Source organism: Euleptes europaea, chromosome 13, assembly GCF_029931775.1.
Source record: "Euleptes europaea isolate rEulEur1 chromosome 13, rEulEur1.hap1, whole genome shotgun sequence".
Lineage (NCBI taxonomy): Eukaryota > Metazoa > Chordata > Lepidosauria > Squamata > Sphaerodactylidae > Euleptes > Euleptes europaea.
Window position 1 is genome coordinate 63,293,712 of NC_079324.1, and position 15,443 is coordinate 63,309,154.

A 15,443-nucleotide genomic window follows, 5' to 3' on the forward strand; every position below is an offset into this window, starting at 1 on the left:
GGAGCCCAGGCATGTTCTGCTCTGCTTGGCAACATCCCCCATTGTCAGGGATGATGGGGAAAGAGTGGATGTAATTTTTTCTTCAATGCCCCCTATTTTCACCACACACACCCGTTTGTCTGAGAGGGGCTGTGGCTCAGTGGTAGAGCATCTGCTTGGCATGCAGAAGGTCCCAGCTTCAATCCCCGGCATCTCCAGTTAAAGGGACTAGGCAGGTAGTTGGTATGAAAGACCTCAGCCTGAGACCCTGGGTGGCTAACAATCCTAAAGTTATATAGTCATTTTCATCAAATAAATATCATAAAACATATGTAAAACACAAAGGTTAACACAAAGGGTGTGTTTGGATAGGACTAGGATTAGTGACAGTGTGAATGCACACATTTAGAAGAAAGATTTTTGCCTTAACTGGCCTTTGAGAAAGTTTGGCCTTCAGAGGAGGAAGAGAACAGCCCGTGTCTCACTACCCATTTGCGCAAGCAAGAGAGAGCTGGGGGTGTTGGGAAAAGAAGCGTCAGGGAAGACCGTTGTGAAATACATTGCTGCAACACTTAAATCCCATAGGCCATAAGAGCCATGGCTTCAAACACTAGTAAGGTCTGGGAAGATGAGAGGAAGTAAAGAGCATCCGGGGGGATATTTGTTAGGGGGAAAAGGCAAACCACCAACGCTAAAGCCACATTGTCTACTGGACAAAAACTCACCACTGTGAGAGTACCAGACTGAGTGTGGATTTGTATTGGCTGACTGGAAGGGACAAGTGCCGCCCTTGGATATGGAAATCTTGGTGCAGATCTCTACTCAACGAGTAACCTTATTGTGAGACCTCAGGCAAGTCATTCTTGCAGATTGCATTCAGATGACACCATAAACCATGGTTTGTGCAATAAACTCTGATTAGTCTACCAGATTTAAGCAAACAAGCCCCTGATTTGAGCTGCTTTTTGCTTCCTCTCCACTTCTCAGCAGAGGACATTTTTCCTGGAATAGCACTATGAAAACAGTGTTTTGCAACATTAAATGCCAATAAAGGTTGTTTTCTGTTTTGCAACGTCAGAAGCCACTGCTTCTGCGGTTAACTACCGGCTACAAATCCTAGCCTGAGATCCTGGTTTGGTGCTCTGTCACACTACCCCAGGATGAAGGACTATCTGCATTCTGACAGATTTGTGAACCAAGCCGTGACTCATCAGGATACCTGCCTGCAGTTTGTGACTTGCTGCCTCCTGGTGTTATTAAAAAACCATTCACATGATAAATCATGTAGCCAGTTACTAACTACACCCTGGCTAAAGAATCATGAAGGATACTGGTCTCATTAAAGCTCCTAAATACATCCCAGTGCAGGTTGACCACACAAACGACAGGATTTGAATGCATACGCTGGATTGCAAGTTCCTGTGCCCTATGCAAAATAATGCAACCATTGTAGAAATGTAACTGTGTGGATCCAACTAGCATCTTGCGCTTCAATGAAATGGTGATGCTGGAGGATCTCTGTCTCAGGGATAGAGAAGTTTTGTTTCAGGGTGCAGAAGAGAGAAATGGTGTGATGCACCATGGCTGAGAACATAACAAGAGCCCCCCTGGATCAGACCAGTGAGGGTCCATCTAGTCCAGCATCCTGTTTCACACAGTGGCCAACCAGTTAGTTGCCCTGGAGGGCCAACAACAGGGCATAAAGATCAAGGCCTTCCCCTGTTGCCTCCTGGCGCTAGTAGTCAGGTTTGCAGCCTCTGAATGTGAAGGCTACCTTTAGTCACCACGACTAGTAGCTTCTGGTAGACCTGCCTTCCATTAATCTGTCTAATCCCTTTTTAAAACCTGTGGCTGCAGGGGAGGGGCTGTAGCTCAGTGGTAGAGCCTCTGCTTGGCATGCAGAAGGTCCCAGGTTCAAACCCTGGCATCTCCAGTTCAAGGGACTAGGCAAGGTGATGTGAAAGACCTCTGCCTGAGACCCTGGAGAGCCACTGCCAGTCTCAGTAGACAGTACTGATTTTGATGGACCAAGGATCTGACTCAGTAGAAGGCAGCTTCATATGTTCATGTGTACATCCTGGGGCAGTGAAAATACTTCACTTAGGTTAAGTGTTTTTTGGAAGGTTTTTAAATGTTAAAGGTAAATTAGAAACTGGTTACAATTGGTCAAGCTCAGGCTAGCCTGATCTCATCGGACATAGAAAGCTAAGCAGGGTCAGCCCTGATTAGTATTTTGATGGGAGACCACCAAGGATGTCTAGGGTTGTGACACAAGAGGGGCAGGCAGTGGCAAACCACCTCTGAACATCTCTTGCCTTGAAAACCCCATGGGGTTGCTGTAAGTCAGCTATGACTTGACGGCAAAAAGGGGGGGGGAGAATTGGCCAGCCCCTTGGTGTTGGAATTTTACCGTGGAATTCCACAACAGTCAATTCCCTCACCAATATCGTTAAATCTGTATGTCAGAATTTAAATAAGATTATCTACAGCTATAGGATTGGGGCCCTGACCTAGATGGCCCAGGCTAGCCTGATCTCATCAGATCTCAGAAGCTAAGCAGGGTCAGCCCTGGTTAGTATTTGGATGGGAGTTCACCAAGGAAGTCCAGGGTTGCGATACAGAGGAAGGCACTGGCAAACCACCTCAGTTAGTCTCTTGCCATGAAAACCCCCAAAAGGGGTCACCATATGTCGGCTGCAACTTGATGGCACTTTACACACACGGGATTGGGTGTCTGCTCTATATTTCTTTGCATAAGCCACCACAAGCACCTGTCTCTGTTGTACGCCAGTGCCTGGAAGGTGTGGTCAAGTTGTTGAAGAATAACAAGCTAAGGCTGAATCCAGGCAAGACAGAGATGAGATGGGATGGTGTTTAAGCAGGAAAATCCAGTGAAGCGCTTGGGGATGTTATTCAGCCTCACTTTATTGCCAGAAGGACACATTCCTGCAATTGCAAGAAGAGCATTCTTTCTGCTACGTTTGGTGTGGAAAATGGCTCCCTGTGTAGACCCTGTTAGGCTGGCAGTGTCGGTCCATGCCTCTATAACTTCCAGACTGGACTACTTTACTATGCAGGACTGCCCTAGATTGTGATCTGGAAGCTTCAACAACTAGAGAATGCAGCTGCAGCTGGGGGTATTACTAAATGCAGCTGGGGGTATTACTAAAATATTTAGAGAGGCTTTGTCAACAATGACCTGACAGCAGCCTCTTTCAGTGATTTTGGGAGGGCTCCCTCTACTAGCGAGGAATTGATAATCCTCCACAGTGACACACATCAGAACTCCTAGCAAGGCTGCAAGAGCCAAAGACATGGACCAAAGGTCCAGGGAAGGGCCGTCATCTGATTCAGGACTCCACCAGCATCATTCCGGGAGGCCCAGCTAGAACGATCCAGACAACTGGGACCAGACTGCCGCATAGCATTTATTTTTTAGACAGACATTTATGGACCACCTTTCTTGGAGGAAGGACACCAATTACAGCAAGCAAATGGCTGCTGCTGAGCTCTGCCTTTCTTCCATCGTGTATAAGGTCCAGTAAAGCAAAACAGGTGACCTGTGCCCTGTTGCTCACTTTTTGGCCCTTTGGTCCACTCCAACCCCTGAAGCTTGCAGGAGGGAAAGGGGTGCGGCGCTTAACGAGACGCTGCGAGGGAGAGAGGAGGTGATGTCGCAGGGCTGCCAATTTTGGCAGCAGCCAGACAGGCTCTGTGAGGTCTTCTTGCTGCCTCTTGTTGCCGGATTTAAAGGCACACCTGTGCTCATCTGCTGCCCCCGTCCATTTCAACATGACTTGTAAAAAAGAACTTGCCCCAGTGGGTGTGCTTGAATAGGAAAATAAAGACAACCACAGAAAGCAATGGATGTAATCAATGTTTTTTTAATCTCTGAAATTGGCAGCAAATATCTGGACAGAACGCTACGGCCGCTCTATAAGAGGGCGTCTTTCAAAACACTTTTGCTGGATCTCGCGGGGGGAGTCACCACTAGCAAAAAGCTGCCGGCACCGACTCCTTCTGAGCCTAGTTTGGCATCACCAGTTCTCTTAAATAAAATGCAAACAAAACCTTCAAGGAGGCCTTTCCCGATCCCTCCTCCCCTTCAAGAAAGTCACTCTTGTTGAAAGCCAGTGCTTTTGGGAGCAACGGAAGGAGGGCCCTGGGGAATGGCTGAACTGGACACTTGGGTGAAAAAAGTCTCCCCCTCCCCAGTGATTAAAAATTCAAAAGGTCTCCAAGAACATCACACTGAAGCAACATGTAGGGATTGACAAGATAACAACTTGGGGAAGGGGGGGAGTTCATCTCTCTCTTTTTTTACCTCTCTTCCATTAACTCCACAAGTCACTTACCACTTCGTCAACCAAAACACCAAACTTCACAGTTCCTCCAAAACGCCTTGGCTACAGATTCACTGCGGCTCCTGCTCCTCTCCGCTCTACTCCCCCTTTTTAAAATGCACTGATCAGTATCAACCGCAACTCTTCTGGTGTTTTCCCATTCCCAATTTACAAAAGTTCCCATTTTCTAAATCTTCACCATGCAGCGCGCGCACAATCCCCCACCCAATACACCCCAGCGACAACTTTGTCCTCTGTCCCTGTGGTTCAGCTTCCCAAACAAGCACACCATGAGCCAGAGCATCTGAATCCATATTCCACTAGTGGGGGCTGCTTCCGTCCTGGTTCAAGGAGGCCTCGAGCCCCTTCTGACAGCCACAGGCTCCTCACACCGGGGGGTGGGGGTGGGGAGCTTGGTTAGTGGAATGGAGCTCAGGACAGGATCCAACCCTCCCAGAGCACTTACTGTTAAGTCTTGAACATGCAATTTTTTTTTTTTTTAAATAACTGACAACTTTAGAAATCCTAACTACTGGAGAAAAAGCTCACAACACATTTTTACTGCAGGTGATGGAATGAGGGCTCACCATGTCCCAATTCAATGTTTGTTTCCAGGTGTGTGCATGTGTTTGTGTGTGTAAAAAAAAAAAGAGAGAGAGAGAGAAGCACAATGTCCACTATTAAAAACCTCTTATCCCAAGAAGCTTCTAGGTGACCAAGGAGCCCCCGGTTATGGTCCAGCCACAAGAGAATTCTGGGTGTCTTGGCGACTCAACGCACCCGACATTTGCAAGACACCAAGAGAGGGGAGGGGAGCGACTGCACTGGTCGGTGCTGGTTAGACTGGCATACTGGGCCAGCACAAACTGAGAATGGCTGTGGACCCTCCTTCTGGGTCTCGCCCCTCTTCACACGGAGCTACCAGCATCCAGAATGCACAACCACCTGGTGCAGCCTGACAGTCCTGCAAGATGAACACGGCTAGGCAGAACATCCTGCATTGACTCTGGGCCCAGAGCACACCCTTCCTGGCATGAAGCCGCCTCTGGTTCAGTGGCCACCACAGAAGAATGCAGCAGAGGAAAACAAAAGAGGAGAGAACTCCATCCAGAATGTGAAGGAACCGCCCCCTGCTGCAGCACAGGACCGGTCGGCTGTCTGCATTTCCTCTGGATGAGCACCAAGGATCCAGGAGCCAGTTTTTTTTCCCCCAGCCATGTGTGACTACTAAGACTCTTCTTTGAGGGGTAGGTAATAACCCCGCAGCTCTTGAAAGCCTGGAAGCAAGCACCACTTTAAAAACAAAAGAGGAGTACAACCTGTGTGTGCAAGCTGAGACTCAAACTTGGGGTACAAACTGTCATTCAGTGTCAGGTGCTGGAGCTATTGGGGGGGGGCTCCACCAACAGTGCTCAGGCACTTCCTATGCCAACCTGGCAGCACGCGAACCAAGGGCATTGTGCGTCTGGTCTCTGCCCGGCTACAGCACCACCTACTAAGAGAGCTGGAGAATGTTGCCGCCACTGCCTCCAAGCCAGCAAGGGATCAGGTGACCCATGGGACCAACAGCCACCTCCCACCTGGCCCTGGGGCCTCATGGAACTGCTCCGAGGCGGGCTCCCTGCTGACGCACCTGCCTGGCTCCAGGCAACCAGCCCGGACAGTCCAAGGCACCATCAACCACGAGCAGATGGACGCCCCTCTGCCGCGGCAGAGACAGCCAAGCTCTGGCTCCGGTTTCTCTAGGAACATGAGAATTTTTTAAGAGAGAAACTCTCACTAATTTAAATAACCCTTAGTGACCCACATGAGGAAAACCCAGGCTCCGAGAGAGGCACGGCTGCACAAGCTATAAACCCAGGGAAGGAAGGAAGGAGGGGGGGAAATCCCAACAAGTCACTGAAGAGCTTGTAAAATTTGTCCTTGATGCTCCAATATCATATTCTTAAAAACCTTAAATCTGGATGATAAACAGAACATCTGCAGAGACACGCAGAGCCAAACACCAGCAACCACCACAATATGCCAATCTGGGATGCTATGGAGATTAACCCAAAGCACAACATGCCCAGCTAAAGGGAAAACATGACTTCAACAGGCAGGTCTGGAAAAGCCCTCTGCTGCAGAGGGGAAGCCGAGGTCACGAGCCCACGGTGGCGAGGGGGTTGGGATGCAGCTAGAGAAAGTCAGCAAAAGCACAAGCAGTCTCAGGCACAGACCCCCTTCTGGGCCGCCGCCTCCCTGCTGCGTTGGGACCCTCCCTCCAAATGTCCGAAGGTAAAAGATTTCTGACAAAAAACCCTCTTTGTTCTCTGAATGGCACAAATAAACACAGAGTCACGTTTCTGTAGATTAAAAAAATCAAATACTGCAAAATGGTTAAAAAAAATAAAAATAAAAAAGCTACTTTGGGATTTTGGCAACTTTAAGGTTTAAAAAAGTACTTTAAAAACAACATGGCAATTGGTCCCGAATCCTAGGAGGTTGGCAAGTTTGGAAAGGCAGAAGGACTGTCGTTCAAATCAATTAATATGTGGAAGCAGACTGTAAAAGCAGCACTTTTGGGCAACAGCCACATGACAACTGTCAAGAACAAAATGATACTCTTTCACTAAAAAACTTGGCTTTGGATCGCCAGTTTCCACTGGTGCTCGTGAATTTAGGAGAACTAAGTTCTGACTGGAATGCCCCTGGAAGCAGTAGTGCCGGGAGATGGAATGTCTTCCCAAGCGGCAGTGTCTCCCCCCACCTCGCCTCTCCCTCCCCCCCATGGTCCCACACCTGGCTCATCACAGTCCTGCTTCTTCCCCTCCCCCCTTCCCAGCTCTCAGACTGCAATCTTCGCCATCTGCTGTTCTAACTTGGAAATGCGTTCGTCTTGATGGGCGATTGTGTCTTTTAGAGATTTCAGCTCTTTCAAAATTTCATCCAATTTGGCTTCGTTTTGCTAGAACAGAAAGAGAGAAAATAAGTATCAAAATAACGGGAGGAAAGAGTCCCGTGCGGCAAAACAAAACCGTTCATTCCCACTAAGCTGGCTGGGTTGCTGGGGGATTTATCGAACCTTGCCAAAAGTAGTGGTGTGGTTTGGACAGGAGGGCAGGGCGTTACTTACATGAAAAGCATCACTTACGTGAATCCTGCCACCTTAAGACATGCATTGGCCGGGGCAGGTCAAGAAGCAAGCCATGCTGGCCTAGAGATATGAGCCCCCAATCTGAGCATGAATGGTTGTGGTGGGGCTGTGGCCCGGTCAGACATGGCTGTAGCCAGAAATGCCTTATTATCAACTCTGGCAGATTCACCAGCTGTGCCCCCTCCTGGAACAAAGAGATGCTGCTACTGTCATCTACGCCTCCAAGACTTCTACATCAGACTGCTGCCATGCGCTCTGAATGGGGCTACCTAGACACCCCCTCTGCCCATAGAATCATAGAGTTGGAAGGGGCCATACAGGCCATCTAGTCCAACCACCTGCTTAATGCAGGACCCACTTAGAGCATCTTTGACCAGTGCTTGACCAGCCTCTGCTTAAAGACTGCCAGTGAGGGGGAGCTCTCCACCTCCCTAGGTAGCTGAGTCCACTGTCGAACAACTCTGTGTAAACTTTTTCCTAATATCCAGCCAGTACCTTTCCTCCTGCAATTTAAACCCATTATTGCGTGTCCTATCTTCTACTGCCAACAGGAACAGCTCCCTACCCTCCTCTAAGTGACAGCTTTTCAAATACTTAAAGAGACCAGTCATGTCCCCCCTTAACCTCCTCTTCTCAAGACTTCTCCAGAGCCTTTCCAGGAGCAGGCACTCCCATAGGAGCTCTCCTGCTCTTTCAGCCCTGCCAAAAAAGCACCCCCCACAAGGCCATCTCAGAGGCACAGTGGGTGGGGCCTAGAGGCAGCCTCTGGGGAAGCAGCTTCCAGGGGCCCGGTGCTGGGTGCGCCTTCCTTCCCCTCTTGCCGCTTTTCAAGGGCAGGTCATGCCAGCCATTCAGTACAGGACATTAGAACTTTTACATCCTCACTAGCTTAGACTGCTGTTGAGATATGTGAAACATTTTGGAGGATGTTAACTTAATGTTAAAAATCCCCTAACACGTGAACTGAACTGAGAAACTGCCCTATGAGGAGCGGTTAAAACGCTTAGGGCTGTATAGCTTGGAAAAGAAGACAGTTAAGGGAGACACAATAGAGGTCTATAAAATTATGCATGGTTTGGAGAGTGTGAACAGGGAGAAGCTTTTCTCCTTCTCTCATAATACTTGAATGTGGGGTCATCTGCTGAAGCTGGAGGGTAAGAGATTCAGAACAGATAAAACGAAGTATTTTTTCATACAATGCATAGTTAAATTGTGGAACACCCTACTCCAGGATGTGCTGATGGCAGTCAACTTGGAAGGCTTTAAGAGGGGAGTGGACATGTTCGTGGAGGAGAGGGGTATTCATGGCTACTAGTCAAAATGGATACTAGTCATGATGCATACCTATTCTCTCTAGAATCAGAGGAGCATGCCTATTATATTAGGTGCTGTGGAACACAGGCAGGATAATGCTGCTGCAGTCATCTTGTGTGTGGGCTTCCTAGAGGCACCTGGTTGGCCACTGTGTGAACAGACTTCTGGACTTGATGGGCCTTGGCCTGATCCAGCAGGACCTTTCTTGTGTTCTTAATGATGCATACCTATTCTCTCCAGGATCAGAGGAGCATGCCTATTATATGAGGTGCTGTGGAACACAGGCAGGGCAATACTGCTGCAGCCATCTTGTTTGTGGGCTTCCTAGGGACACGTGGTTGGCCACTGTGTGAACAGACTGGTGGACTTTATGGACCTTGGTCTGATCCAGCATGGCCTTTCTTATGTTCTTATGAATAAATAAAATTCCTAAGAGGGAAGTGAGAAGATTCCAGACCACAGGCATCGAGGGCCGGGGACTGGGGTTTACTCACAGTGTTTGAGGTGTCCACTGCTTTCTTTGGGGCACTGATGATATCGCTCTTCTTGTTCGCTGCTGGCTTGTTGTCCAATATGTTCTTCTTCACCACCTTGAGATCCCTGTTCTTGCCTGGAATGTATCCGTGCTTCAAGGAGATGAGAATGGGGTCAGCATTCTTGCCCTCAAACCACTCCTCAGCTTCCAAAGCAGCCTCCGGTCCAGCCGTATCCGGATAAAGGTCATCTTGGAATAAGTCAGACTGAAAGGGAGGAGGAGGAGAGATCAGAACCCAGCTGATAAAACCCGTGAGCCCCGAAAAGCACAGTACAACGTCCACAGGCTTGAACCGGCGGCAGCACTTACCTTCCGAGGGACAGTCATGATAATGGGCTCGCATTTTCGCTCGTGAAGCTTGAAGAATCTTCAAAAGGAAAGAAAAAACAAGATCTCAGCATGCTCAGCTTATAACTTTTCTCCCTAAAAACTTCCTGCTTGTTGCCAAGACCCACAGAGAGAGGCTACAGCCTCCAGAAAGGAGAAGAAAACCATACCTTGCATGGTATGCTTTTTAAAATGGCTATTTAGGCACTTTGAAATGTGGTGTTCGAGGAGAGTGTTATGGATACCGTGGACTGCCAAAAAAAATATCAGTGGGTTTTAGATCAAATCAAGCCTGAACTGACCCTAGAAGTTAAAATGACTAAACTGAGGCTATCATACTTTGGTTATATTATGAGAAGACAAGAGTCACTGAAAAAGACAATCATGCTAGGAAAAGTTGAAGGCAGCAGGAAAAGAGGAAGACCAAACATGACATGGATTGACTCTATAAAGGAAGCCACGGCCCTCAATTTGCAAGATCTTAGCAAGGTTTTTAAGGATAGGACATTTGGAGGACCACTGATTCATAGGGTTGCCATGAGTCAGAAGCAACTTGATGGCATTTAACACACACACACAGGCACTAGGAATGGTAGAATGTACGCCTAAGAACAAAGCCACACATATGCAGCGCATTCATGTTCAGATCTCCTGACTTTAAGGTCAAAATGAAACGGTCAGGGAGGGCCCTGTCGGGATCCGGACTGAGACAAGGGCAAGAGACTGACATCTCCCAAATTGTACCTTTTTCCTCTGCAAGAGAAACTGTGCCTGTCCTTTCCACAAACTTCTATTATACTCAACGAGGGGTGAAAAAGACAGCTATGGGGGAATTAAATCCCAGAGAGCCCCCCTTCGGTGGCTTTTTCCAGTTTAAAGGACAAGTTGGCAGATCTATATACAAGTCCAGGAGCACCTTAGAGACCAACAAGATTTTCAGGACATGAGCTTTCGAGAGCCAAAGCTCCCTTCGCCAGGAAAGTTGGAATGGAAATCCCCGAGTCCTTTTATCCCAGTAAGAAGGTTGGAGGGGAGCAGAACTCAGGATGCAGAGGTACCAAGCGCACATGAATTAGCCAGAAGGGAAATGCAAGGGGACAGAAAACCAGTGTCTGTAGTGAGATAGGACTCTGTTGTCCCTGTTCAGCCGGGGGGACGGGGGACACCCATTGTTACAAAGGGAGTTTTGACTGTCGTAAACGTATACCGTAAAATTCTTGTTGGTCTCTAAGGTGCTGCTGGACTTGAATCTAACTGTTCTACTGCTACCCTCTGAAACTGTATTCTGAACTTGTGAATGAACTCAAGTTCAGCGAACTCCTGTTGTAATCTCCACTTGAAGCTTCTGTTTGGAAAAAGGAAGAGAGCAAGCACCCTCAGTTGATAAGCCACAACCAACTCATTCTTCTGAGCCAGAAAAGCCTCTTGCATTACACTCAATATACCATGTCCCAAAATCTTCTGCCCTTACACCCTTTGAAACCATTTGCTAAGGAGGGTGAAGCCTAGCAGCCACAGGAAGACATGCCTGACTCAGGAGGTAGGCTGCCAAGCTACGTCTTCTCTGACCACAGGGCTGAGGAAGGGCAAGCAAGGAAGGCCAGCCTCGGCGGCGACAGCATGCTTGGCCATCTCTGGCTTCTCTCATTACCTGGCTATCTCACACTTGTTGACATCCAGGCCCCGCTTGGGCATGAATCCCATCCCTCGCTGCGGCTCTTTGCTGCTGAACGTGTTGAGGTAGTGTACGTATGGTGACTCGTCTGTGATCTCAAAGTAGCGGATGCTGCTGTCACCCTGGAGGAAATGAGGCAGACAAAATTATGAGGTAGGTGGACTTCCTTCAGGCAGACACGCAGGCCAGTCTGAAACCTGAAGGACCACCTACTCCCTTACGAACCTAACCAGCACTACACATCTTTGAGGCCCTGCTTCAAGTGCCCCCGCCTTTCAAGACTATGCAGACGGCAGCCTGGGAGAGGGCCTTCTCAGTCATGGCACCAAAATTCTGGAACTCTCTCCCCCCAGGGAGATGAGTCTGTCCCCTTCTGTTGCCGTCTTCCGCCAACAGATGTTTTAAATCGTTAGCCACCTTGGTGACCCTTGCAAAAGAAGAAAGGCAGGACACAATTTGGTATATGAACAAGCAGTACGAATCCACCACACACTTGCCCCGTGCAAGCCACACAGAACGAGAGGAAGATGCACAAAAGCACATCGGGGACAGCGGATCTCTCCGGAGTGACCTGTATCGCAGGACGGCTCCTTAAGCCAGGGGAAAGTGCCTCCCTCAATGGCTAATGGCCACGGAGACTGAAGGGAACCTCCACTAGGAACACCAGGGCAACTATTTGGATGCTGGACCAGACGGAACTGTTCTTATGCTGCTGTTAGCGAAAGAGACGGATACAACCCAGGACTGGCCATGAAACAGGGAGGTCCCGGCTCAGCCTGAGTTGCCTATTCTGCCCATCTGGAGCAAGACAATGATATTCAAAATATTATTATTTTTAAAAAACAGAATCTGAAGATACTGCACTACGTTGGGTATGATTTCCAGAAGTCTAAGATGGAGAGAGCAAAATGAGTTCAAAGGGGGGGTTTAAAAAAAAAGTGGTAAACGCTAGTTCTTTTATCTTTAATAGGTTTCATATTAAACTACAACTTTCATATTCCTTCTCAAGTAAACACAGCCCATTGTCAGGAGGATGGAGAACTTGCAGTTTTGCAAAGCCAACACCTCTGGAGAATCTCTGCTCCCTTGTGCCGCCCTGTTCAGAAAGTCCCCTGAATCAACTAAGCTCTCCTCTACCAGCTCAGACCCTGGTCGCCCGAAAGGCTTTTAGAATTATTAACATGCTATGGCGATTTTATACCCAATAGCAGAGGAAATTGGGGATCTTGCAAATAAATGGTGGTTTTTGACACTGTTTGGATGGCAAGGTGTGCATCTTTGCAGGTCCATCCACACCACAGAGATGGAGCCATGGCTCAGTGGTAGAGCATCTGCTTGGCATGCAGAAGGTCCCAGGTTCAATCCCCAGCATCTCCAGTTAAAGGGACTAGGCAAGCAGGTGATGAGAAAGACCTCTGCCTGAGACCCTGGAGACCCGCTGCTGGTCTGAGTGGATAATACCGACTTTGATGGACCAAGGGTCTGATTCAGTAGAAGGCAGCTTCATGTGTTCACAGCCATTTTCTAAAAAAATCAAGACTTGCTAGATAACGATACTGTCATAACATTCTATTGCAACAATATACTAGTTCCTTGCTTTCATTTTTAAAAAATGTATCTAGCCCTTTTTTGTTCTGCCGTTGTTAAATAGGAAAAGCTCAGTATGATGCCGAGGATGGTGTCGAATTGTTTTCTGTTGGCCCAGAAGGTCGGACCAGAACTGTATTTAATGAAGGCATACATTGAGCAAATATTGTTTTTTACTGATATATGGAACGATAAGCTTTATGAAATGCCGAATAAGTTGGATTGTATTATTTTTTGAAAAACCAATAAAAATTTATATATAAAAAAAGGACCAGAACCAATGGGTTGAAATTAAATCAAGAGTTTCCGTCTAGACATTAGGAAAGAATTTTCTAAGAGTGGTTCCTCAGTGGAACAGGCTTCCTCAGGAGGTGGTAAGCTCTCCTTCCCTGGAGGTTTTTAAGCAGAGGCTAGATGGCCATCTGTCAGCAATGCTGATTCTATGACCTTCAGCAGATCACGAGAGATAGGGCATCTTGGCCATCTTCTGAGCATGGAGTAGGGGGTCACTGGGGGTGTGGGGGGGAGGTAGTTGTGGATTTCCTGCATTGTGCAAGGGGTTGGACTAGATGACCCTGGTGGTCCCTATGATTCTATGAAAATGCAGGAAGCACCATTTATAAACTCCAGAATAAAGAGACCAACAGACTTTTTTTTGTTCCTTCAGTGGAGGAAATGGTGGCAGCAGGAGGCTAACACAAGGCAGTGTGGGGGAAACTGCTTTGGGGCTGTTCTGTCACCACTGTGAACACCTCTGCATTCACAAAAGCTGCCCAGAGAATTTCCTTCATGCAGAAGCAGCTTTTGCAGGCCATCTGGCCCCGGTCTAGACATTAGGAAGAACTTTCTGACAGTCAGAGCGGTTCCTCAGTGGAACAGGCTTCCTCAGAAGGTGGTGAGCTCTCCTTCCCTGGAGGTTTTTAATCAGAGGCTAGATGAACATCTGTCAGCCATGCTGATTCTATGACCTTAGGCCGATAATGAAAGGGAGGGCATCTTGGCCATCTTCTGAGCATGGAGTAGGGGGTCACTGGGGGTGTGGTGGGGAGGTAGTTGTGAATTTCCTGCATCGTGCAGGGGGTTGGACTAGATGACCCTGGTGGTCCCTTCCAACTCTATGATTCTATGATCCCCTTTTCTCAGGTACATTCCAACCAGCACCGCAGTCACCTCCTACCTTTCCACATAAATAAATGATGCTGGTGTCTGGGTCATAGAAAGGCAGCAACACCCCGTTGCTGGTGTCCATTTCATGGAGGGCGATGGGTTCGTCCATACTTTTCTGCAAAGAAAAGAAGGGAATCTTATTTTTTCCCCCAGTGTACAGTCTGACTTAACATATCTAAAATCCCCACTTGCTTCAGCAAAACAAAAGCAAAATCCTTCTCTTGAACTTGAAGTCGGCTCAGCTTTTGACCTCCTCAAGCAAGACTGCTGAAAGCTTTACAGATAGACCAAACATTCTTCCAAAAGCTAAAGAACTCATGCAGTCAAAACGCAAGATTCAGGCTAGCAACAGCTGTGCTTTTTTGCTTGAATCAATAGCACCGCAGAGAAATAAAAGTGCAGCCACCAGCACATTATTAGCAAAAAGGTAACGATATGCCGAATAACCCCTTCATGCCAGTTGTGAAATGTCTGCCTCAACAGCACCATATTTTTCTACTAACGAAACAAGCTTCGGCTATGACTCTGGCCAACCCTCAGTGAAAAGGAGTACAGAGAACATGATAAGAATTGCTCCCGATGTGTCTCTGTCCATGATCATTCGGGATCATGAGGAAAGAGGGATGGCGGACTCTAAGGCTGGAAACATAACTGCTTGTGAAACTGTTAATTCATTTCTGGAAATTTTAAGCTGTCTATGGCTTTTATTATCTCTGTTTTTATGCTGGGCTGGTACTTTTTATTTTTAATATCTTTTATTGTTTTAGTTTTATTGTTTTTATTGCTTATTTGTTTTTATCGTTTTACATCACCAATGAACAAGTGCACACAACCCAGAAGGACATCAATGCAAGCATGTTTGTCCACGAGTGGAATACACACAAACACACACACACACACAATGGCAAGATGAGGCCTTACTGGGTTCCAGAGCGCAAGCTGCCTTTCACTCATGCGACTAAACCCAGTGGTGAAGACATTCCCATCAGAGAGGAAGATGGCTCTCATGGGCCGTGCTCCTTCATGCGCCTTCTCTTTCTCCTGGGGGGAAAACGTTGTAAATAAATTGTTAATACAAGGAATTCAACAAAAAGGATAATCATTCACATTATATGCCTTTCTCCCAGCTTTCCCATGGAGATGTGTAAAATAAGTCACACTGTCATTTGAAGACTGCCCCATCTCATTCCTTCCAGGTTCTAGCATGCATTTGATAACTGATCTAATCCCCACATCCAGATCACAATGATCACAACCTGCTCACACATGAAGCTGCCTTCTACTGAGTCAGACCCTTGGTCCATCAAGGTCAGTATTGTCTACTCAGACTGGCAGCAGCTCTCCAGGGTCTCAGGCAGAGGCCTTTTGCATCACCTACTA

General features: G+C 47.6%; 1 protein-coding gene across 1 annotated transcript in view; it reads right to left on the reverse strand.

The window, feature by feature from the left end:
* Positions 1 to 7,124: 7,124 nt before the first annotated feature.
* The window catches only part of CORO1C (coronin 1C), a 34,657-nt gene continuing 26,338 nt past the window's right edge, over positions 7,125 to 15,443 (reverse strand). The window contains exons 5-10 of the mRNA XM_056859181.1: positions 14,985 to 15,104; positions 14,074 to 14,178; positions 11,286 to 11,431; positions 9,617 to 9,674; positions 9,267 to 9,512; positions 7,125 to 7,269 (exon numbers count right to left, since the gene is read on the reverse strand). Coding sequence (XP_056715159.1) covers positions 7,150 to 7,269; positions 9,267 to 9,512; positions 9,617 to 9,674; positions 11,286 to 11,431; positions 14,074 to 14,178; positions 14,985 to 15,104 — 795 coding nt within the window. The 3' untranslated portion in view covers positions 7,125 to 7,149. The remainder of the gene's footprint in view (positions 7,270 to 9,266; positions 9,513 to 9,616; positions 9,675 to 11,285; positions 11,432 to 14,073; positions 14,179 to 14,984; positions 15,105 to 15,443) is intronic.